Below are 26,491 nucleotides of genomic sequence, written 5' to 3'. Positions count from 1 at the left end.
TGTTACATGTGTTATTATCAATATTTGTTGTATTTGTCAATATTTTTTATTATGTTCATTGTCATAATTATTCCCTCTAATCCCCTATATCACCCAGAGATTTGTGTTTACCTCATAATTTTAGTTATATTTTTTATGTGTTCCTTTTTTCCCACTCCATGGTCACATCATTCCCCCATTACTTTCTGTTTGTTCTGCTATAGTTGCCCGACGGCCAAACACTGCTCAAGCTGAGAGCTGAGTGGCTAACATTCTGGAGCGAGTATCTTGTAAGTGCCCCCCCCCCCCCCACACACACACACACACACACATACATACACACAAACACACACACACTTTCTCCCTCCTTGTTGTGGCCTGCTTTCCCCCTCCAAACCTTTACTTCTCTTCACAAAGTCTGTTGCTTTACTCGTTTCATGTCCCCCTTTCCTTCCAGTCACTCCATCATGGCTTCCTGACTCACCTGACTTTTCTCTCCGTAACTCTCCCTTCCTTTCTGTCCTGGTGGGTCTGTGGTGGAGGCTGCACCTTGGGACTGACTATCACAGTGAACTACCCTGCTACTAAATCAGTGCAATGTGTAGGAGTGAGCAATTTAGATGAACTAAATGACGTGTAATCAACCAATGTGCTGGGCATCTGGTCAAAGATATTTGCATCTCTAAATAATTCGCCAGCCTCAGTAGCTCTGGATTCAGCACAGAGTCAGTGTCTTAGGGTAGATACTGTTACTTGATCCCAATCGATGGGCATTAACATGCGTGTGCTTATTGATGAACTTAAGATATTTTTAGGTTATTTGCACAGCTACGGTTAATCTTTAACCATGTATAGATTCCTGCAGCTCAGGAGTCCTCTATACTGCCAGTTTCACAGTGCATTTAATCACCACGGACATCCTCCCACTTGATGTGAGAAAAGCTAAACCCACTGTGCCTTAATAGGGGCTCAGTATTCAGCTCATCAAATATTCTCTCCCACATGTGTACATATCATTTCACATCCTCAAAGAAGAAAGACATATTTTCTGCCCACGAAGAAGGAAAGTGCGTGTGTGTGTGTATGCTTACTCTTGTCAGCGTGGCGGGGAGATCCTCTTTGATGCCGTTTCTCAGGGAAGGCTTTGGTAGGAAACTGTGAGCGATCCCTAAAGATTTCCTCTCTATATGAGTTGCAGCGCGGTTCCCCGTCACCCGCAGTCGGCCTCAGAACCAGGAGTTGCTAATGCTGTGTGACTGTGTCTAGACTGAGCGAGTGGGCGAGCACGCTAACACAGCACCTCGCAAGGTTGGGGTTCAGAGGGTTTGTAAAACGAGAAATATTATGCAGACTACAGCTACACACATTAAGGACTATAGCTACTGAATACAACATAACTGCCATAAAAGAAATGAGCTTTGTACACAATAAATTCATGTAATATACAAACAAAACATAATTCAGTGCAAGATACTTAAGAATACAGGTCTATAGACAAAGTGACCACAATCTTTTATACACAACAGTTAAGTAGAGACAGAGAGAGTTATAAACAGTCCTGAATAAACCACAGAAGAAGAAACCATGGAAAGAGCCATGGGGCCTTGTAGACCAAAAGCCAAAAAGTAATAAGAGGATGCTGGGAACACGCTCAGCGAGATTCCAGAAGCGACTAAGTATGAAGGTGAAGGTGTAGAAGAATATACAGTATAGATATACAGAAACACATGGAGAACATTGCAGTAAAGCGGAACAAGGTGCAAAAAGACATTGCCTAACTGACATGAAAATACTACTCTGACTCACATACACACTGCGCAATGACAGACCTATGCAGGAGTACTGGAGACAAATTGAAATATTGCTATTGGAAACAATGAACTGCAGTCAACATGGACAGAGGCATTGAAGGTCATGCTAGAGAAAAAGCTGAAAATCCAGTAACTTAACAATGAGAAATGCAAATTCACTAACATGATTAAAGAGTTTTCGATCAACCCAAGGCCCAGTCAAAGCAGCTATAAAAAAGACTACAGAATGAGAAAGTACCAGGAATTGACTCCATCATGACTAATGGCCTCCTTAGACCAAGCAACTTTGAAACGATTTGGGAAAGATTCTTAAAAGAGTGTAGTCTTTTGAGTATAGCTTGAATGGGGGGCATTAGTTAAAAGACTCCAATCTTTCAAGAATCTTTCCCAAATCGTGTTAAAGTTGTTTGGTGTAAGGAGGCCATAAGTTACTGAAGGAAGACTATTCTCATGTGCGTTTTGAAAATTGTCTAATGTACCATTACATAAGTTATAGGTATGCTTTGAGCAGAAGTGCAGAGCTCTCAGTCTATCAGCTACACCATTCCACACTTTTCAGTTTCAGCTCCTTACAAAGGCACCTGGCTTTAATACTCCAATGCTCCTCCTGAAGGGCTTAATAAGTAGATTTGGGGGCTCCTAAATTAAAGTTGCAGCCAGACTCTGCAGGAGGCCAGATATCTAGGAGGAGAGTCGCAGTGAATCTGCCATTTCAGTTAAGCAGAAATAGCTTGAGTTTTTCGGGATGAAAACTTTGGCAATTGAGTTTGCTGAGTTAAACAGAACTAAAGTAACCTGCATGGTAAACCCAGACGAAACTGCTAGCAAATTTGAACTTCGTTTGGAGACCTAACCATTGAAGTTGATTTCTGAATCACCAAAAACTCAGGAACCAATTATAACTGCTTATCTGGCATGGCCACAGATCCTGGTGAACTTCTATCGCTACACCATCGAAAGCATCCTCACCAACTGGGTCACAGTATGGTACCGACCGGTTCCTCACTCCCCTCTTTTGAGACCAACCAGGGCAAACAATGCTTGCGTAATGTGCGCAGCATTATCAACTGTTCTTACCCCAACCACAGACTGTTCACCCCACTCCCCTCCGGGTGGCGTTACAGGTCTCTCCGCACCCGAATCAGCAGGCTCAGAGGAAGCTTCTTCCTTGCGGCTGACACCCTACTGAACTCTAGCTCTGCATCCTGGTGACCACCCACCTATATTATATATATTTATATTACTGTAAACCACCTTCTGTAAACCAACTGTATACTACTGTCTACACTGCACTATATATCCTGTCCTGTCTATGCACCACCTGTCTATACTTTGTCACATTGCACTTTTCTGCTTTTTTTTCCCTTCTGACACAAACTGCATTTTGTTGTCTTTGTACTTGTACTCTGCACAATGACAATAAAGTTGAATCCAATCTAATCTAATGGGCTTTATATGATGACAGACAGAGGACAGAGGAGTACAGTTAGTGCTGTTCAACACAACCAATGGCTGAGCTGATAGAGTCAGTGTTAAATCACATGGACGTGTATTTCCTCTGGAATTGAGTTAACAACTACAGTACATTTAAAACATTCATTTCCAAGAAAGATGTGTTTGCTGTACTTCTGGAAAAAATGTTAGAGTTTAATGTACCATTTTAAGTTTAATTTCATTGTTGGTTATGCCCCTTGGAAATCTAAAGTGAAATGTCCCCAGTTGAGATTTGACAATCTGTCTGGTGTTAGCCAGGCTAGAACTAAGGCATATTCCAAATACACTAAAACACCTTCACATATAACTTGAAAATACAATTAACATCAATGTCTTTCCCTTCATTTGTTCCAAAGACGTAACTGTCCTATGTATTGGCTAGTTTAACCTTAGTCCTTATAAAGTAAAAACAAATATTTTAAGTTGTGTCAGCAGCATCCATGTTTTGTCCCAGAGAAATGCAATAGCCTACTGCACATTTGAAAATGGGAACTGGCGGCTGTGTCTCTTATGTCTTATTTGAAACCTTGAAACACCTAACAGCCTAACTGCTTTACTGCTGTAGGCAGTCTAGAGGTGTGTTAAGACCCCTGCTGACAGCCAAACTTACAGATAAAAGTAGAGACTCAGCATCTGTGTGCTTCGTAAGCAAAACAATACAAAGCACTATGATGGTAGTAGAACCTGCAGAACTACTAAAGGAGGATGCTGCCCAGAGTAAGCGGCCTGCTAGAGGAATGAACAGTGAGAGAAAATAAACTCATAAGTATATTTTATACAGTAGTAAATATTATCAGTTAGTTCTCATTATTTTTATAACTGAGATAGACCTCAACTATCACGCTTAGGTATTTATTTATCTTTTATTTTAAGTAACTGGTGAGTCAGGTGAGAGCCTGTTACATTCTCATAAATAAACACACACACACACATGCACAAATTCTCTCTCTCACACACACACACACACACTTGTCATTTCTGTCTTCCTCTCTGTTCAGGCCCTCTGTCAGCTGTGTTTTGGGTCTAGTTTTGTTTACATTGCCATAGTACACTTGTGATGCGGTCAGATGACTGTAGATGTGTGCATTGGTATTGAATTAAGACCTTACACCTTCCTCATCAGGTGTTTTAGGCACGTGTAAGATACCAACGACTGTTTGTGAATAAATATGCCAGCCATAAAATCAACATATCCCTCAAGTGTAACAGCGGGACCACTCACACAATCAGTAGTCATCTTTCATTAGTCATACATCATCACCTGTTAGATATTGAGTGTAATGGAGAAGAACTGTCTTGAGTGCCAGAGAGAGGAATACCCTCTATGAAGCTGCGAGAGGTTGGAAACTCACTAAGCTAGGTTATGTGCATGTCTTTGATGTTAGGGTAAGACCCCCTATCTTTCCCTGCACATGTTTTCAATGAAGAGGAACAAAATATTAACATTCTCTTTTTACCTCAGATGAACCCAGCTTGGCATTGGAATGTGTAGGCATTAACAAAGCAGCATTCAAATGCACACAGACAAATTCATCCAGCAAAACAGGTGTTTAGATTTTATGCTCAAAATGGAAATGAGATTGGAAATATTTACAGAGATGATATAAGCCAGTGGTTCTCAAAGTGGGGTCTGGGGACCCCTTGAAATTATAAAGTTGAGTTTTATCATTTTGAAAATTAATATCTACAGATGATGCCCCTTTTCACCCATAAAACTTAGGTCATGAAGAACCATTCCTACTACTGCTTAGCTTGGCTTATTTGTTAGCCAGCTAGCTGATGAATGTGTAGAAATGTTTGAGTCAGTCCATGTTGTCAAGTGATACAAAATCCAAAACTGACAAAAGACGAAGTTGCACATCTGCCAAAACATGGGATAGTGGACCTGTCCACAACTTCAGAGAATACAAATGACATGCTTAATTGTTACGGTTATGAGGGAGTCCTCGGAATATTTTCTCCCCCAAAAGGGGTCCTTGGAACCAAAAACATTGAGAAACCCTGATATAAGCTATAGATGTCCCATTATTAGCCAGACTGTATGCTATCAGCAGTTTGTTTACAGTCTACCTGTTCTCAAAATAGTGGTTATACTGTAGTTAAGCCCGTTGATCATTTTCTAACATTTAAGTGAATCTCTCTCAAATATCATCCGTTTCTGTGTGCTCTGAATCATTTGTAGAGTGAGACCTCATCAGTCATGCATTACGAAGTATTACTTATTAGGTGGCATCTGTAATCATTTGCCAGACATTATTAACGCACCTCATGCATTGCTTTGTGCAGCATCCAAAGAGTCTCCTTTGGCAGATGACGGGTGATGCTGATTTTCCCTGTTTTCAGCCATACGGGAGGCTGTGTTCTGTCAGTCCTGGCGAACAGCTCAGCGCCTGATCCCGGCTTATACCTGTCTGTACTTCCCTTATGCTTATCGGAGGTGCCAAGCAACTGAAGTGACAGGAAGTCCTCATTACACAGGGGCTCCCTGTGCGAGGCGGCTTTTGGTATATGACCTTTCAATTAATTTGGCGATTGACACATTGGCTGATAGCTTATTGATCCCTGGTGGAGTGTTACACAGATGAAAGTCTGTGGTGAGAAGCCAATCACAGAATAACAGTCTGAAATTCAGTTAAATCACTTAGACAATGTGGTGCACGCATCCAAGATGGATATGTGTGTGTGTGCGTGTGTGTGTGTGTGTGTGTGTGTGTGTGTTTGTATGTGTTACTTTTATCAGTATGACAGCCTGTACTGTACGTGTCAGTTGAATGCTTATGAAAATTTATATTAACACATCAGATTTATATGAGCCTGTATGTTAGTAGCCTGAAAAGTATGTGTGGAGGAAAGGTGTGTGTGTGTGTAGGAAAGGTGTGTGTGTGTGTGTGTGTGTGTGTGTGTGTGTGTGTGTGTGTGTGTGTGTGTGTGTGTGTGTGTGTGTGTGTGTGTATGTATACACACAGTATGTGTGTGTGTGTGTGTGTGTGTGTGGAGGGAAATGGGGCATTGACAAGTAAAAATGAGCAGCGCACTCAGACAAGCGAGATGGAGCCCCTAGGTCTAGCCGTGGTGTCGGAGGACTGCTGGAGGAGTGCTGAAGTCAGCAGAGCCGATCTGAGCTGACAGGCCAGCCATGAAATGGCTCAATCGCCCACTTCCTCCCCATGTGGGCATTGCGCCTGTTTGATGGTGTTCCACAAAAACATGCTTTTGTGGTAGAGAGAGCAGCGTGATATTTAGCACTTTACTATAAGTGCACCATTTCATCTGTCCCAATACACATGAGTATACCACACACACACACACACTCACACTGTCTTTCTGTCTTTTTAACACACACATGCACACAGGCACACACATACCTAATGATTTTTTCATGTTTGGCTAGAGTGACTAGGACTGGATTTGTGCCTAGGGGAACCTCCGAGCATTTTGGAAGAGTAAGAGGAAGACATGATGGAGTGAGAGAGAGAGAGAGAGAGAGAGAGAAGGGAAGTAGCATGGGAGAGACGCCAAACTGATCTCCACAGAAGGACGACTGGCAGAGGGGTTTCTCTGTGAATGGAAATTAATTCATTTCTTGCTTAAAGCGCTCTCTCTCTCCTTCCCTTTTTCTCTCTCTCTCTCTCCCTCCCTCCATCATGTTCCCTCAGGATTTCTTTCCTTTCCTACTAATAATAAAAAAAAATCTACAGAATGGGAGAGTGACTTTCTGTGCTAATGTGATTATTGCCATCAAATGATCATTCTCTGATATATTTTCTCCGTTTCTGCTGTAGCCGAGCAGTGGCAGAAGCAGCACACTAGTAACTGGAACCTAATTGTTAGCATCCTTGATGCTCACCAACTGTCTATTCTGTCTGTTATTTATCTGAATGGGAGTGTTTAGCTTCCACAGATAGAGTAAGAGACCTACAGCAGAGCCAAGGGCACCTCATTGATAAGAGTTTCTCCAAGCTCAAGGCTGCTGAAAAAGATGGCGGAGGCGTGACAGTCTCTCACACATTCGTCTCTCTTCACCTCGGATTCTCCTTCACTTGTCCCTGAGATGGAGCGATCTCCCTCACCGCCTCACAGCGGTCAAGCAAAGCACTAGAGGACACAGCAGTGCATTAGCCAAGCCAGACACGCTGTGCTTTGAGTGTTCTGTAGATGCTCTCAGATGCACTTGGATGACACACTGTACAAACACAAACGTGGCACTCTGTGATTCATGAGCAGCGTCAGGTTCCGGTACATAGCCAGAAAATGGTGGATGTCTGCTGGGCCTGAAAAAGAAAAGAGAGGGATTGTGAGAGAAAGAAGTACAACAGGGAGGGAAATGGAAGAGAGAGAATGAACTGATCATAGAAAGAACAGTCAAACAAGACTGTTGGCAGTATCTTTTTTTTCCCGTCAGCCTTTTCCAGCCGTCAGCTTTTCAAGTTCTCAATCCGTGGCCACCTCAGCAAAGATATTCGATCTCCTCTGAAGCGATTGCAGTTATTCCAGGAGATGAATTCACCACCACGGGCCATTTAACAAAGTTACAGATGAATCACTTATTTTTCTTTAACCCTGGAACACAGCTGAGTACAATATATGAGTCAAATGAGAAGTAAAATTCACAGTTAACGCACATAAGACAAAATATCACATCAGCAATCATCATTGACAAGGAAATAAGTCAGGCAATTTTCATGTTCTCTTAGATTGTGGGAGCACATTGGCATAACCCATTTCCAAGTCTACAACATTTATTCTTTGAGCAGCATTTGAGACAGACAAGAGACTGTTAGCCTGCTTTTAAATTTGAAATGACTGATTGTTTATGCTGGAATGATTTTGTTTTGCAGCAGCTGTGACTGAGCTTGTCCTCTCCTATGGTTAACACTTAGCTCTGTGCCCAGGTTGTTGGGCTGTACTGGGGACTTCCAAGAGCAGCATTGTAGCCACAGGCCCTAAGACACACAGTCGGTCTTGACCAGAAGCACGTCATCATCCACCAGCAACTCCTCCACCCTCGGCCGAGGTGGAGGAGTCTGCAGGCGCTCTGATTGATTTCACAGATCATTGGCTTTGATTTACAAAAGGCGAGGCAGACACCATGAAAAAGGGGAGGAGAGAAAAAGATGGGAGGAGATGCTAAAGCTGTTGGATAATATTTAGACCAAAGTTAACATCCATATAAATGGGGGAGGCAGGTCGTGCTTGTGCTTTTTGGGGGGAATAGAATTCAGCATATCTTGCCGTGGCCAACCCACGGTGGTTTGAAAGAAGCATCACCACTGGTGAACACCAGGCTGTCCTCCCTTGAGTCGTGTGTGTGTGTGTTTAAATACACATAGGCACAGGCATACAGACTCCTCCTCCTGCACCTCCTCCTCCACCTCCTCCTTTGATTGGACTACATACTGCTCAGCATGGAGGAGGCGGTGGAGGGATGATTAAGATGGATAGATTCGGTGGGAGCTGAATGAAGGCGCTTATTCTCCGATGAAGGAGCGGAAAAGAGCAAAACGGAAGCCTGTGGTGAGGTCGAAGAGGAAAAGGGAGAAATAGAGGGGTGGGGGGGGGAGTGAGTGAGTGAGTGGAGGCTGGAGGAGGAAGAGAGGAGAGGGAGGGAGCCATAGAAAAACTGAGAGAGAACAGGGCAGCCAGAGGCATGGAGCCAGAAAATTGCATTGTGTGCTCTGAGATTTGTTTATCTCTTGGGTCTTTGTCTCTCTCTCTCTCCCTCTCTCTGTCTGTATCTCTCACTTCCTCCTCCTTGCTATCTCTCTTCTGCCTCTCACTAGCCCCCTGTAGTCTCCAAGTCTCATTCGGATTACTTTTCACATTTTCTCTCTTTCTCTCTCGCTCTCTCTCTCTTTCTCTCCCACACACACACACTGACACCACACTACACCTTTGACTCATCACTCTTCCTACCACATTCCCCCTCTAACTATTATGAATGACCCTATCTTTAATTTATTAGTTTCTCTATTTATCATCTGAGTGTGTGTGTGTGTGCTCGCGCGCCTGTGCCTGTCTATCATATGACTGTTAAGTGTGCATACGCAAGTGAGTGTGTGTCTGTCACATGCCTGCTGGGGCTGAGTCCGAGATGTGTGCACACTCGTGCTGGTGTCCATCATCCTGCTGTAGAGGGGCTTTTGTGGCTTTCTCTTTGGCACTCGGCTCAGTTCTTGACAAATATTGAACTGTCAGCAGCATTATGCAAACGAGGCCTCGCGCCTTTGATGGCACTGGCGCCCGTGGGAGGCGTTTGCATTCGCCATCAAACGGTACAGGGGAAACACGTCCAAAGCACTTCCTCATTTGATGGATGATGAAATTATGCCGGTTATGGCGACAAAATGAAATGGGTGGGCTCCGTCCCATTTGAATGTGCCGGCAGCATTAATCAAAGTGATTAAATTATTTACTGTTTTTTTTTTTTTGTAGCTGGAGAATAGTGCCATTGTATCACCGGCTAATTGTGCACTCACTTGCCTGTAATTGTTAAGAAAAAAAAATATTGCTCAGTCACTCAATAATAATTAATCTCTAATTAAACAGATATGTAAGACAGACAATAAGAAAAGAACACAGCAATGCCTGTTGTAGGTGTATAATGGACATTCCACAGTATGTCTATGTAGCTGTTGGTGTATGACATCTTGTCACCTAGCTGCAAATGTCATCATGTTCTTTTTTCTGATGTCAAAGCAGTTGTAATTAAAAAGAAATCGTGGTCCAAGATGGTGCAACATTGGTATGGCGCAGATGAGACACAGAAAGGATGTATCTCAATGTCTCCCAATGGGCTGTTTAAGTTCCTTAGCATCCTTTCTCTGGTTATACAGTTATGTGCAGAATAACAGCAGTGTGTTTTAAAATGTTTTATAAAGCTCAAAATCCTTAGAATAGCTGTTAATTCCATAATATCAATGCATTCCACGATTGAATTACATTTTGGAATGTAATTCAATCCTTCTGGGCTGGAATACCTGTTCACAGGTGCCAGTAGTTGGTCGACTCCATGCAACACAGATGTGAAGCAATTCTCAGAAATAATGGTAATGCAACTAGATATTAGTGCAGTGATTCAAAGTAAAGCAAAATCTTGAGACATTTTTCAGATTATACAGTAAATGTTTGAGTTTGTAACGAAAAATGCAAACACTGCTATTTTTTTAACAGCCTAACATTCCTTTTTCTTCACTTTCTGTAAAGGTATAACACAAACTTGATCAATTTTGGTCATGTTTTGATTTGAAATTGAATGTGCAGTGTTCCCAATGCATTGATATTATGGAATTAACAGCTATTCTAAGGATTTTGAGCTTTATTCAATTTTTTAAAACACACTGCTGTTATTCTGCACATAACTGTAGTTTCACAATACAATTAATGTTTTTTATTTAGATGACATTAGATCTCATATGGACATTTGTGTATGGTTTATGAGACCTTGCAAGGTTTTGAAATATACCTACCTTGCATATAACTCGGGGATATATGCAGGAGTATTCAGTGTAATTAGAATGTTTTGAACCTTGATCAAATCTAATGCTAACAACATTAAGCACTGAGTTTTATCAGTTGCCCAGAACTTACATATCCTACCCTGCTGTGAAGCAATGTAGCTGTGATTCTTATCGGACGGTGACAGGGTGTCTTGCGGATCCTCAGGCTTTGTTCCTAGCTGGAATGACATAGCTGGCCATGGAAAAATGTCTTACTCATCGGAGTCGCTTGTGTGTGAAATGTAGGGAAGCTTGAGGCTCCTGTTTGTGAGGGGGGAAAAGAAACCGCGGCAAATGTTCAGTAGGAGTTAAGGCTGAGAATGACACACAAATGTCCTTCATGCCTGTGTCATGTCCTTAGCAGTAGGCCGTGAGTGGAAAATGTGTCTGTAAAGTCATTGTAGCGACAGCATGACGTTGTACGACGTGTTCGAGTGGGCCTTCTGAATCTGCTAGACTGGAAAGATGGTCAGACAAGAGTGGGAACAGAACGTGGAGGCGAGTGACAGTGGCCATGCTGTTCTCAATTCCCTCCCACCTAATTGCTAGCACGCCTCAAAATCTTCTTGTTCTTCATCATCCTCGTGGCTGTCATTGCAGCCCTCCTCTTCATCAGATGTCCTGTTACTCAAGTTCTCCTCCGCATTGGACCATCAGGCCCGTGACTTCAGCCACCTCCACTTTCATACACTGTGGCCTTGTACCTGTAGTACAGTTGAGTCAGAAGGGGCTCATCTGTTTGGCTACTATCAACAACCAAAGAATTATAATGAAATGGCATTTTGTAGTCGACTTCCGCTCCTTTCTTGCCCTTGCTCTCTAAATGCTACAAGTTCTGCCATTCTATGTTAGCAGAGTGTAGTCCATGCGGCCTTGGCTACAAATGTTGACATGTTACATACACTTCCCCTGCTCCTGTTGCACCATAATCTCTCCTGAACGGGAGATTTTGCCACCCTGTAGGGGCACAAAGGCTCGGAGATGGAAAACCCTGTGTGAACCGTCTGATTAACTGTTTCTTTCTTGTTCTCATTAAGATAAGAAGTCCAGGTCTCCTGCTGGGGACTTAGCCTTCCCTCCCAGCAGTTCCTCTGATGCTGCAGTGTGGCAAAGCTGTGACTGCCAATACTGAAGCTATGCCTCTGACAGGCCTACAGCTGATGGTGGCTAAGCTGTGGCTAAATGTGTTTTAGCTAACAGGACCACAATGAGCCTTTCTGATAGTTAAAGTGAAGCTGTGCTTAGTCTTAACTGTAACTTGTGTAATGCAGTTTCCGATATACCCAAAAACTGTAATTCAGTCAGCCTTACATATTGCATCAGCTCACGCAGTGCTAATGATTAACTACTGATGAGATGTGGGTACCTTGTAGTAAACAACATATTATCAGCTGTTTCTGATGCCAGCAATGACATTGTATGGTTTATCATTCCATTTCAGAAGATATAAGTCTAGTCTCAGGAGTTGAATTACAGTAGAGAATATGAATTATCCCCTACATATTTAGCATTAATTTGCTAAATTGTAAGAAACAGTGTAAATTAGGTCTGTGGAGCCTTTCGTGCATTCCACACAGATGAATTCATGTGTTTGTGTTTGAGGTGGAAATTACTAGTGTGGCTGTACATTCCATTCGCATGTGTTGCATGGTGACAAATGTGCTGGTGAGTGCATAATGTGCGCGTCTCGTACTCTCACACTTCCATCTGTTGGAGCTGTTTTCCTAGCGCATAAATAATTCACAGACGTGACCCACTCGTCTCCTCCGTCGTTGGCCTACCGAGCTGGAGGCGGGCTTGCGCTCCATCTCACTGGTGGAGGGTTTGCAGATGGGTCTGGTGGATTCCTCCCTCAGCAACCTGCTCTGCTGTGTGCGTGTTCCAGCAGCTGGGTGCGGCTCTGGGGAGCGGAGGAACCCGAGAGGAACGTCTCTCCTTCAGGGGGGAACATCTCCTGGCCAGCGTCACAGGGACGAGAATGGGGATGTGAGTTTCCGGAACACACTCAAGCGTGTGGGGCTGGTACTGCCTGAGGTGTGTGGCTGTCCGAGGCTTTACCAGGAGACATCGTTTTCAAAGCACATGTGTATGCCATTGTGGAGGTGTTTTACAACACAAATGAACAATATTGGAGTGGGATGTTGGTTTAGAGTAGGAGCGTATCGGAGAGTAGAAGTAGAAGTATAGCTAAGGATACAGAAAGAGGAGAGAGTAGAAATGTATAGAGAAATGGCAGCTTTTCAAAAGAAACATTTTTGTGGATGTATATCGATTTTTTTTCTAAATACAGTGTCCGCAATCATGGTGATGCTAAGGGAGACGCTGCTGTTCTCATGTATAACGCCAGACTGTCAGGGTGTGGGAGTTGGGACTTCGCAGCCACTGAGCTGGCACCACTGAACAGAGTCGAGGTGAGAAGTAGGGGAAAGGTCCGCTGTCAGTGTGTGATGATCTGAGGACTCCTGAGATCAGATGATGCATATTCTGGTGTCATCACCTTTAATGAGCGTGGGCTTATGGGATATTAAGGGATTTCTTTATGCCGTTTTACTGCTGGAGTGTATCTGCAAGCTACAATCTAAAGGGCCTTCATTATACTGTGTTTTAGCGCTAATTTGTTCCCACCTGCTTTTGTTCAACTCTGAATGCAGGCACACGTCTCCAGTCTCTCTCTGGTTGATTTCTCTGTTCTGTGCCAATGTTCTCTGAGGTCACACCTGCTTGTTCTGCCACCCCCCCCCCCCCCCCCCTATAACTCAAACTCTTGGGGATGGCTTTTAAAACACACACATACACACACACACACACATACAGACACACACACAGGACCCTTGACCTTGATCCTGATGACCTCTGACCTCTCGTCACTCCCCGTCCACAGGTACATCCGCACCATGTACCTGGGCATCCAGAGCCGTCGGCAACAGGAGCACCGGCGGCGCTTCTACTGGGCCATGATGTACGAGTACGCTGACGTCAACATGCTGCGCCTGCTGGAGACTTTCCTGGAGAGCGCCCCCCAGCTGGTGCTGCAGCTCAGCATCATGATCCAGAAGAACCGCGCCGAGACCCTGCAGTGTAAGTCTGCACCTGTCAAGTCTGATGACGTTGATTTGTTCTTTGTGAGAATGGCTGGACATATGTAAGAAATGGCTGGACATAGGGGTGGGAATCACAAAATAAAATGATGCTGTCATGATGCTTGGACCACGATAACGATAATATGAGGATAGAGTAATGTGTTAATGTGTTAAACGTTACATTGACATGTGTCACCATGAGATGTCAGACCAGTAGGTAAAATTAGTCTGATCATCCATTTCAAGCACCTGCATGTTTGTGTGAATTGTCAAGGTATTCCATTAATTGAAATATGAATAAATGATATAAATTGATATATGAATAAATCTGTTTGCTGTGTATGTTCCCTGTTCACCAACATGTCTTTTTGTGTTCTGTAGGTGTGTCCTCTGTGGCATCACTGATGTCCTTGGCCTGGGTGCTGGCGTCCTACCACAAGCTCTTGCGCGACTCGCGCGACGACAAGAAGAGCATGAGCTACCGTGGCGCGCTCGTCCACATCTTCTGGCGCCTGTTCACCATCTCCTCGCGCGTGCTCTCCTTCGCCCTGTTCGCCTCCATCTTCCACATCTACTTTGGCATCTTCGTGGTGGTGCACTGGTGTGCCATGGCCTTCTGGGTGGTGCACGGCGGGACGGACTTCTGCATGTCCAAGTGGGAGGAGGTGCTCTTCAACATGGTGGTGGGCATCGTCTACATCTTCTGCTGGTTCAACGTGAAAGAGGGCCGGACGCGCTACCGCATGGTGTCCTACTACTTCCTGGTGCTGGCGGAAAACACGGTGCTCACCTGCCTGTGGTACGCGTACCGCGACCCGGCCACCACGGACTCGTACGCCGTGCCGGTGCTGTGCGGCGTCTACATGAGCTTCGCCTCGGGCGTCTTCTTCATGGGCCTGTACTACGGCGCGCTGCACCCTATGGGCCCGCGCGTGCGCCTGCAGGACGGCTCGTGCTGCGCCGAGCTTCTCTGGGGCATGCCGCTGCCCCCCGAGGCCGAGCCCATGGCCCCGTCGCATGCCACGCCCAGCCGACGCTCCATGGGTGGCGGCGAGGGCGTGCAGACGGACGAGGACGAGGCCACTGACACCTGCCTGCCCGTGTTCCAGGTGCGCTCGCCCGAGCGGCCCACGGGCTCCAGTCGGCACTACCGAATAGAGGGGCCGCTCATCAAAATCGACATGCCCCGCAAGCGCTACCCGGCGTGGGACGCGCACTTTGTGGACCGCAGGCTGCGGAGGACCATAAACATCCTCCAGTTCATCACCCCCACGGCAGTGGGCATCAGGTACAGGGACGGGCCACTGCTCTATGAGCTCCTGCAGTACGAGTCCTCCCTGTGATGGCCGGCTCTCTCGCCCTGACCCCCCCCCCTCTCTCTCTCCATCTCTCTGTCTGTCTTCTGTCTACATTTATAATTGCCAATCTCAGTTTTTTCTCTCTTTCTCTGTCATTTTCTTTAAATTGATTTTTTATCAAGCAGTTATACTTTTTCTGTGACAGGTATTCATTTTTCTGTGCCAAACAGAAGATGGAATGTCATTCAAGTTCAAGTTATGTGATTCTTCTGTGTAGGTGAAAAAAGGGAAAACATGTTGCAGAAGTGTTGCACAGACAGCTTTTTATCATTCTCCCTGTGGGTAACTGTGAGTGTAAATATTTTCTATATGTAAAGTCTATTATTGTGTTTTTGAGGTCTCTGTGTTTAAGAAGACATATGTGGTTCCCTATCAGGGCGAGCTATGTCTCTCTCTTTCTCATGGGGGTTGCAGTCATACAGTTTGTTTCCTCCTGCATGGGAGAGGATTCTGTATGTGCTTCTCTGATTGGGGGGAGGGTCTGTAGGGGCTCATTTGATTGGTGAGGGAATTGTGTGTGTGCTCACCTGATTGGAGGGAGGGTTGTATGTGTTCACCTGATTGGTGGAGGAATTTTGTATGTGTTCCTTATTGGTTGTGTATCTGTGATATTGGATGTTTACAACCAGATAAAGCTCATTCGGTGGGAATGATGGAGGCAGCACAGAAGGTCTGTCTGTACACACCCCCATTACTCAACTTGCGTTAACTGAGTGGGCCCCCAGCACAGCATAACCTACAGTAAATGATCCATACAACTGTTAGATATCATGTGTTCACCCCAGAATGCCAAGAAACTGTATGGAGGTAGATTTCTTCTCAGTGAAAGCACAAATTTGCAGGATGCCTGCTGTTCTGTGAAGTCAATACTGCCCTCTACAGGACAAAAACCTGTACTGAGGACTCACCAAATTCCCCCCTTCTTTGACAAATCACACTGGCGTTATCTCTGCTTGCCTTAATAAACCCTCCTGTTTCCGAGAGTATATCATTCTGGAGTGAAATGGAGATCACTGATAACTATATGTGGCACAACTGACCATCTCCAGTTTATTTTTCAATGTAGCTCAGCACAGTAGATGTGAGCTTTAGAAAATCCTGGCCCTAAGCCATGATTGCACTGTATGCCTATACTTATCAGATCTCTTCTGAACAGTATAGAGGGTTTGTGACAAAGCTCTTAATCTAATCATTTTTATTTTAATTAAAAAATAATTTCTCCCTTAGCACATTCCATAGAGATCAGGCGGAACAAAATACATATAAAATACTTAATTTTATTGAAAAACTACATCAATACTGACATGTTTTTAAAATGTACTGAAGCAGGGTCTTTGACAGAAAGCACAATGTTAAATCAATGGCACATAAAGTTGTATGATGAGGGATTATTAGTTCATATCAAAACTTCTTTTCTTGCATACCAAAGGGCTTTCTTTATTTTCTCTCATAAAACTGAAAGCAACAACAGACATTAATTAATTTGAAAGCAACCAAACTAAGAAAAAGCACATTGTAGGCCCCTGTTTAACACTGTGCAGAGAAGTCCCCCAGCATTCGATGAAGACCTTCCATTCTGATCTTGTGTCCTCTCCATCATTCCCAGGCTCTTCCATGTGTTCTGTGCCATGTCACATATTCGGTTCTAAGTATGGAAACTGGGCTCATTTTTAAAGTAATAAACTCATAAGGTGCAAACGCATGTCATGGGTTCTCAAGGGGAACTCTGGCATGATCAGCTCTCAGAAAGGGAAAACAATCTCATTACTGTTATGCTCACTGTACTTTTTTTTTTTTTTCATTTTCATTTACAAAATGTGTGAATATTTAAAAGAGAACTTTAAGTAGAGGTAATAGTAGATGTGTATCTTTGCCTGAATATACCTGAAACGCACCCAGAGTCACTGGCAGAGTCACGACTACAGTGCTCTGCTCTCCTGGTCTGCTCTGTGGAGCTTCCAACCTCCCGGCACACACAGGGCTCACTGCCACTGGTAGTATCCGCCAACAAGCCAAAACATAACCTGGTTGGTTGACGTCGCTCTTACATATGCACCTGTTCACTTTTGACAAAAAGTGCATTTGGCCCCTGTCACCAAATGTGTGGGGATATCTGACGAACTGCAAGGTGCCATGACAGTACCTCAAACTGAATCAAATGGTGCTATATTCCAACGGGGAATCTCTGATGCCTAGGGTCATCAGTGTTCCAAAGTGTTCACCTGCTGTTCCCTTTAGTGTATTTGAGAGCTCCCAGTGTAGCGCTGGGCTTCACCACTCTACATCTTAGTAAAGTACACTTTTAAGTTTTTAAAGTAGTGCAAGCTATGCAAGGGCATGCCTTGCTGCTTCTGCTGGTGTGTTGTACTGTACCTTAGTCCTATTTTTTCCTGTCAAATCTAAATAAGAACAAAAATATATATCAAATTTACAGTGTTGATTGAAAACCTGTCTGGGGTTAAGGGGGGGGGGGGCTGATTCAGAAACTTGAACTAGTGGGGTGCAGCAGGTGAGGGATAGCCAGCTTGTGAGCCTTTGTGCCTGCCTAATGTCACCATGAGCAGATTTCCACTCTGCTTCCATCAGCTGGGGCGAGGGGTTTCTTGCCAGGGGGGGCCGGGGGAGGCGAGAGAGTCAGCCGCTGGGATGACCTGGAGGGATTTGTTCCCCTCCTACCTCCATACGCTGGCTCTGCATCACTTCGGCTCATTCCTGGTTGCTGCTAGCCCCTCCCCCACGGCAGGTTGTGGTACAGGTGTATTCTGACGCAGATTCCTACTTTAAAGAGTTTTTTGTCGTGCAGACTCATTTTGAACTTGTCTTCTTATGTGTCCTATTTAAAAGTGGTGAACCGAAACGGCCTGGGTGGAGATGGCAATGGAAGGGGCTGGTCATGGGTTTATCATGTGTAGTGAAAAAGAGAAAATCCACACATCTCTCGATCCATCTTCAACCTGACCTCATTAGTGATAACCTGCAACAGGCCCGTGATTGTCTCCCTCCCCTGGTCCCGTTTCTGCCGTGTTGTGTGTGTGTGTGTGTGCTGTGTTTTGTTTCTACTGGTACAGACAGGTGAATCTCCCATTGTAAAGATGTATTTAAAGTCAAATTATCTTCAGTGACCTGCACCAAAAAAAAAAAAGAAAAGAAAAAAAAAGTGTACAGTTGGCTGCCTGGTGTGCCGACCCGACAGGTCCTATGGTGCATCTCGTGTCCTGTCCTGTTCTCCGACGAACTGGAGTCCCGTCCCCGGTGCTGCCACACTGTGACTGGTTTGCCTTCATCAGAACCTTCCACACTGCTCCCACTGTAAAACAACGCACAACTATGACAGTGTTATCGCATCCTCGCAGAGAGATGCTGATGTTGACGTCTGCTAACTGAACTCGCCTAGTATTGTCTCGTACAGTAAATACTCAAAGATAGACAGATAAAAGAGAGAGAGAGGTTTAACTTCCACTCTTTCTTGGTGCATCTTGATATAGTCACAGTGGAACATGCATTTTACCGTTCTAAACAATGTCTCCATTGAGAAATCCAGGAGATAATAGTTTTTTGTTTTTTTTGCGCTGTAGTAGTGCTAAGCACTATTCCACATTTCCTTCATTGAAGTTATTTTCATCATTATAGATTTTGTGTTATCCTGTAAATAGAATCCCTCATTTCTGGAAAGGAAGGTTTTTTGTTTTGTTTTGTTTTGTTTTTGCAAATGATGGCTTGTCACTGTAAAATAATTGAACAATGAGCGAATGTGTCACTGAAAGCTCTCTGCCGCAGTGATCTCGACAGTAACTCTGATACACTCCAGACATGGCCTTTTGTGTCCTCGTCCGTCCCGTTAGAATCATTTCCGTGGTGCCTTCCCTAATGTCGGTGCTTCTGACCGCCAAGGCAACCAGTTCAGCCAACAACAATGCCAGTATTTTTGATGTGCCAATGCAGTTCAAGGCAAAAAGACAACCAGTCTGCTGTACATTAATAAGGCGTGACGTACTAACATGAGAAGCAGTTGTTGATAAACAGTACATTCCAGTATTGCAGTTTTAGCATGTTGTGTTAATGTGTGGTAGGATCAGATGTGGTTGACTGTCCTCTGAGTACATGGGTGATAACTGGAAAGATAAAGCAATACTGGACATCAGCCAGCAGCATAGAAGTATTCACCTTTGCTTTGTCTTTCCATCTAGTAAAGTGCTGTCACATCTGTCTTTTGCTTTTTGAAAAAAAGTGAGAAGTTAGCACTGTGTTTAATTTCTGTGTTTATGAATCAAGAGATGCCATGTACTTTTAGTGAGTTTATGTTTCCTTAAGTTTGCCAAAAGTATATTGTGCCATGGTTGAAATGAGTTGAACTTTTTACAAGTTTTTTATATTTTTGTATTATTCTTTTTGTTCCATGTACTGTATTGTTGTGCTTCCCCATGTCATGGGGTTTGGAAACCTTTACCTGAGGGAGTGTGAGGTTTATGCGCTCAGGTGTGTAAGGTCCTCCATGTAGCTACCCTACTCCCAAGGTGCTCACTGGGTCACCCAAACGTGCCACCATGGAGCTGTTCTAATGTGGTGCAATCTCACTAAAATATCCGCCTGGTGCTGTTAGTGTCCAACTTCTCCAACTTCTGAGGTTCAACGTGTAATCATCTTTACACCCGTGATGAACACCTTGCCTCTCCACTACACCCATTCTCCTCACTTGCCTCAGTCTTTCTATGTGTTGCACATAGGGCCTGATAGTAGAAGTGTAGAATTGTAAAATAAAGCCTAATTGGCAGATTTTCTAAATCATGTTCCCTGCTTATGTTTCCTTCAAAAGCACCATGAATCCTGTTTTCTTCCTGTAGGTTACATATTCACTCATGCTTTACAACTCATTTACCACATGTAAAATGATGTTCATCACCGCCTATTTTTATCGTATGCCTTTGTTATCAGATGTCCAGTATTACTCTATTCCTAAACATTTGGGAACAACACTGTCAAGGTGCTAAAAGTCAAACCTCTTTTTTTTTGTCAAAACTAGTATTAGCCGTAGGATATGTTCCTGTGAAGCCTTACTGTAGTTGGATCTATATAGATGAAAACTCTGAAAACAAATTCAGCTCGTACATAGGGGTTGGAATACCTGTACCTGTTAATGTAAATTTTTAAATTGTGTTTCACTTCTGTGTATATATTTTGTCTGGTAAAGATTGCTTTTTGATAAAAAATAAAACAAACAAATAAATAAATAAAAATAGATATGTACATACAGTGGCATGTTAACGTTTGGGCACCCTTGGTCAACATTTCTGTTAATGTGAATGGCTAAACAAGATTACTTTTCTATTTTCATCTTTAAGGGTCGCAAAATAGCAAAAGGGGAAATGACCTGAGGCAAAAATGTAGGCACCTTGCAAGTACATGCTCAGTAACACCCCCGTTGGCTAGTACAGTATCCCATCATGTAAATGTTTTTTGTAGCTTTTTGAGTCTTTCAATTCAATTCTTATTTTGGAGGTTTTCCCCAATTCCCACCTGGTAAAAGGCCTCTAGTTAGGTCAGATTCTTGGGCCGTCTTGCATGCATTGCACTTTTGAGGTTTATCCACAAATCTTCGATTATGTTGCTGTGAGGGCAATAAAACCTTTAGCTTGCGCCACTTGCATGACATTGTAGGTTTGGAGGTGTGCTTAGGATCACTATCATGTTATAGAAGCTATCTTCTGGAATTTGTTGGTATTGAATAATTAGTTCTCTACCAGTGAAATGTTCCTTGCGCCACTGACTTTGACATAACACCAAAGCAATCAATCTCCCCCTGTGTTTAATTGTTGTAGTTGGGTTCATGTAATTCATTTTTTCTCCAAAGACACCTTTTTGGCCAAAATGTTCTATTTTAGCTTCATTAGCCTAATTCATGGGATTTGTTACCCGAATCGACCAGATCATCAGATTTCCCTCTGATGGCTCATTCATGAGTCATATTTGTTTAGGTGTTGCTACACAATAGAACCGTGCATCACCATTCCAGAGGAAGCTAAATTTGCCTGAAGGATTTTTATACACTCAAATGGGTGTTTTGGTTTACCTTTAGCAATCCTGCATGCAGTTATCTCAAAGTGTCTTGGCATTCCAGACCTCAGCTTCATCTCCACTGTTCCTGTTAACTGCCATTTCATAATAACCTTACAAATTGAGGAAATGGCTACAAATGCTTTCTTATACTTCTTCTGTTTTGTGGACAAGAGTTATATAAGTTCCAGTGTGTAGGCAGCAGCGTAGAATAGTTCATGGCTGCTGATTGTAGGGACAAGGCTTAAGGAATTAAGGTATTATAAAGGTTTGTTAATGGTCATTGTGAACAAGCCATAGTCCTAACAAGCTAATTAAGGTCTGAGGCATTTTTAAAAAAAGTAGCCTATATGAAAGACTAAATCTCTTGTGGTGCCCAACCTTTTCATGGTGCTTCCTCCTTTTTGTTACTCTAAACATTGTACATGACAAAATAATACCCCAACCTCTGAAAAAAAATGTATGCCTTTAAGACTTAATCTTCACTTTAACTACTCACAGTAAAAGACATGTTGACCAGAGATGCCCAAACGTCTGTATGCCACTGTAAATGCTTCTGCTGTGAGCTCCATGACCACAGTCCTAACTCTAATCCTCTCCCTCTTGTAACTCAAACTCTTGGGGATGGGTTTTAAAACACACAGACACACACACTTAAAACACACACACACAAACACACACACGTTTAGTTTCGCTCACCACCATTGTTAAGCTTAGTCTTGGTTGTTTAAGTTCTCCATTCAACTGCACTTGGTTGGGTGAGCACAAAACATAACTGGGTAAAAGTAGTATGTGAAGTGTGTGAAGAATACTGTATAGTATGCATGACTGTTGGAACAGACTTCATTTCTGTTCTCAAACAATGTGAAGGTTAGCATGGCGTGTCTGAAGAGAACTGAATGTGCTTGGTTTTTAACCAATCTGTTTGGCTGTTATTTCCATATACTTTTCTTGTAGACCAAATCTGCAGTGAAAGTCTGCAAGATTTGTATTAGATCTCATGTGTAACATGTTTGTTTTGTATAGAATCAGTAAATAAGATGTACAAATGATGAATAAGAACTATTAAAGTGACCGCCATATGTATTGGCACCCCTGGTAAGATGAGTAAAAAGGTATTATAATCTTATCTTATTTCACATTGAAACAATGAGGAAAACTCCAATGTTGAAGGGAAGCAGAAGAAACAAAATCAATAATAAATATCAAGATTAAATTAGGAAATAAATATTTCTAACAAAAACACACGTCACAATTATTGGCACCCCTGTATTTAATTCATTGTAAAGCCTACCTTGCCAATAAAAGCTCTTAATCTTCTCTTATATTGTCTCATAAAGCTGAGGAATGCAAAGCAGGGGATTTGAGGGTATTCCACTTTACATTGTTTTATCGTCCAGGTTCCGAGGTCCTCTTGTGCATTCTACTCTTAAGCTCAAGCTGAGTTTGCCAGGGCCTTTGGATTAAAAACAGCCTCAGAACATCACAGACTCTCCACCATACTTATTCTAAGGCATGGGGTAAATTATCTGTATTTTCAGTACTTCGGTGTTGAAGAATGACAATTGGATATTTGACCTTTGTGTGACCTAATTTGTATACCTTAACAAAACAGGAAATCATGAATTACTGCTTTAAAATTCATAAAGGTGCTCTAAGCGATGTCACATGTTTTTTTAGGCTAAACCATTTTTTGTCACATACAGCAAACATCTCACTATCCGCTAGCTGCCTGTTCCCTGTTTAGTGACAAACCTGATAGGGCTCTTGTTGTAGGAAGTTTACCACTTACTCTTGGAATACCCCCCTGCACCACCAAAAATAACAAACAGTGTTCCAGCCAATAACCGACAAGATGCACATTTAAGAGTTTCAATTGCACGCAGGGAGGGGGAGGGAGTAGCGAGCTAGCTCTCTGTTTTGTTTGAATGTCAACAGAAGTGACATTGCCCAACATAGCTTATAGCGCCTTTAAAGAAGTTGAATATAAAGGTAGGATGGGGATAGGATGCCAATAATTGTGGCACATATTTACTGTCAAAACATTTTTTCAGAATAAGCTTCCCTTCAAGGTTGGATTTTTTCCTCGTTGTTTTCATTGTCAAACTAATGTAAAACACCAATATTATTTTATTATTTTTAATACAGCTTTTAGGTCATCTTTACTAGAGGTGCCAATAAATGTGGCGGGGTGCTGTAACTGTATGCCCAAAGGGGAATGTATTGCAAAAGAAATTTATCAATTGAAATTTCTCCAATCGGTTTTTGTGTTGGTGAGAAATAGTTCAATGCAGACAACTGTTGATTCATCAGACATCTCATATGTATTTTTTTGTCTTGATGCAAAACCACAACTCCAAAACTATGCAATCAATTATTTCCTGCTCAGAAATCTATTTTACTTGACTGTCAATGCAGTCTTGTATGTAAACAGGCTCCAGGTCAAACAAGTACCAGGTCAAGGTGACAAAGGCAACATAACTCATTAAACAGCAGAATTAATACTTAACATGCAAGACCAATGCACACAGACTCCATATCATTTGTATTTACAAATTTCTCAGTTAAACTCTGATGTCTACATTTCGACCCTGTGAACGTTAGTTTTTATAAGTTTCAGTAACTATTTCATTAAGAATAGTACAGTGTTCTGCACAGGCCCACAGAGTGTCAGTTTAAGGCAGAGAATGCCTTAGGACTCAGTTGTCTTTTGAGAATCATCTTACATTTTCAGAAATTCTCATTTGGAGATGAAACAACACATATGATTGCATTGCTCTGTTTCTTGCAGTATTCGTCTTAAGCAATGATGTGTGGTTAAATAAAGAGGGCACCTCCAAAATGTCCTATTTTTTCTTTAAGTAGTGCAGGAAGTATTTTTGCTCATTGGATATTTATTGTATTATTGCATGTTACATCTATGACTGTATTTGTTGGAATTTGCATCACTGTATTTTTTAATGAATGATTAAACACATGGTCAGGGCTTTTCTTTATTGCACCAGTGTGTCACATTAAGCTGGTTCTGGTACATCACCAAACCTGCCACCTAATACCAAAGCCATCTGAAAATGCCATTTTCATTCCTACTTTGTCACCATCTATCAGTGTGATATCTTTAGATGACCATACAATTCTCCAATGTAAATGCAAACCTCATGACGGAATACACTGCATAATGCACAATGTCATGTCATCCTCGGTCCTTTACTTCTGTTGAGCACTGCATCTTTGGAGTGTACCTTTGATGAATGCTTTGCAGTATCTCTTTGCTTTGTGTTTTAAGTTTTTATGCTATTTGAGAAGAAGAGGGGCATCATCCTACAGTACTCTAAACAGCTCAATCACCTCAGCTGTCAGGGGGAACTATCCATTCAACCATCCTTCATCACTAATCCAATAATGCACGTTCTTACTTGCTGTACAATATGTAATATACTACAAAGACTGAATGCTATAAAGTGATATTTTACTCAGTGCAATATATTTTTGACAGAACAATAGCATTTTGATATCATTACAGATACCGTGATATTCATCTTTGCTGTGACCTTGGTATGACGGGTGATGACGTGAGGCGCGGTTTTCAGTCTGTAAACTTTGCGCCATGCATTATTGTCAGAATAGCTCAGATCTGTCACTACACTGATGCCCTGGTCATTTGTCCACCCTCCAGGGCTAACGAGCACCCTTTCTCACCAAGCATCATTATTTGACCAGAGATTTGGTCAGACCTTTAGGCCTACCTCCTCTTTTCCAGCCATGTCAGCACTCTCACTCTTACACTGCTCCTCACTTGGCTGTCCATGTCAAAGTAGTGCTGTCAGTCCAACAGTGCTATTCCTCCCTCAAGCATCTATTTTTATATCAATAACTAATCAAACTATGAAGGTATCATCATGTTCTTTATTAAATGAACTATAGGGTTCCTATATGTAACTCCATGTGAGACTTACTGAGAAGTTAAAGCTTTCTTATCAGAAAGCACTTGGTTGATAATTAGTCACACAAATAAAACGAATAGCTATACAGATCATACTATGGTCAAGCAAGGGCTATATGTTACAATTAAAAGTGCAATCACAAGTATTATTTTTGTATGTATAGTGAAAAAGTAACGTTCATTGTGGACGAGTATGTTTCTGTCCTCTCCTGAGGAACATAGAGACTCATGCGCTTCCACAGATCTCTATGTCAATTAGTCAAGAGCTGCTATACTCTGTTATAGCTGACGTCTCATTTCACTGTTCTTCTCTCTTTCTCTCTTCTCCTAACCCTAGCTCTCTCTTCTCCTCTCTTTCTCTCTTCTCCTCTCTCTAGCTCTCTCTTCTCCTCTATTTCTCTCTTCTAACCCTATAACTCTCTTCTCCTCACCCTAGCTCTCTTCTCTCTTTCTCTCTCCTCACCCTAGCTCTCTCTTCTCCTCTCTTTCTCTCTTCTCCTCACCCTAGCTCTCTCTTCTCCTCTCTTTCTCTCTCCTCACCCTAGCTCTCTCTTCTCCTCTCTTTCTCTCTTCTCCTCACCCTAGCTCTCTCTTCTGCCCACTGCTCTCTCTTCTCCTCTCCTACCTTGTTATTCACTCAAAGAGTTGCTATAGGGTGATGCTCCCACTCCTTCGTGTATTTTTTTATTTTATTTTTTATTTATGACTTATGATCATATAATGTTGTTTCCTTAATTTGATTATAATTGTGTGGACTATAAACAAGTCCAGTTACTGAATTACTGGCTTCCCTTTTAACTGTTGCCTGAGACAGTCATGGAGAAGTCCTTTGTCATTCCATTATCTATGCGTTAAATATGCATTGAGTTGGAATTTTACTGTCAAAGGGTATGGCATGGATAGTATTTCTACTCATTTTCATTTTTTATTTCAAAGCTTGTATTTTTCCGTGGTGAATTTGAAACGTTTTTTTTTTTTTTTTTTTGGGGGGTGCTAATATCAATACTTAGATGACTACACATTAGACATTTTTATTTTATAAATGGTCAGTGAAATTGGGAATAAATGTAATTTTATCTTTATAGATCACTTTAAATGACCCATCTTCTTTATGTGAATGGACCCCAGAATAGGCTGTTCTGCTGTTCCATTTGAAGATATTAGCACAAAAACGAGCCAGGTCATTTAAGTTTATGGCAGATGTTGAGGCTTTTACTCAGTGATGTTTGTCTTCTGATTAAAAAAGTTATAGTTGTTGTCCTGCTAAACTGGATGACAG

General features: G+C 42.5%; 1 protein-coding gene across 1 annotated transcript in view; it reads left to right on the top strand.

Moving 5' to 3' along the window:
- The window catches only part of LOC121693563 (XK-related protein 6), a 31,535-nt gene extending 13,369 nt beyond the window's left edge, over nucleotides 1-18,166 (top strand). Inside the window, exons 2-3 of the mRNA XM_042073095.1 lie at nucleotides 13,662-13,858; nucleotides 14,242-18,166. Of these exons, the coding sequence (XP_041929029.1) occupies nucleotides 13,662-13,858; nucleotides 14,242-15,203 (1,159 nt within the window). The 3' untranslated portion in view covers nucleotides 15,204-18,166. The remainder of the gene's footprint in view (nucleotides 1-13,661; nucleotides 13,859-14,241) is intronic.
- The last annotated feature ends 8,325 nt before the right edge of the window (nucleotides 18,167-26,491 follow it).

This window comes from Alosa sapidissima, chromosome 19, assembly GCF_018492685.1.
Source record: "Alosa sapidissima isolate fAloSap1 chromosome 19, fAloSap1.pri, whole genome shotgun sequence".
Taxonomy (NCBI): Eukaryota; Metazoa; Chordata; class Actinopteri; order Clupeiformes; family Clupeidae; genus Alosa; species Alosa sapidissima.
Note: the sequence above shows the minus strand (reverse complement) of the source record. Positions and strands in the feature narration are given on the sequence as shown.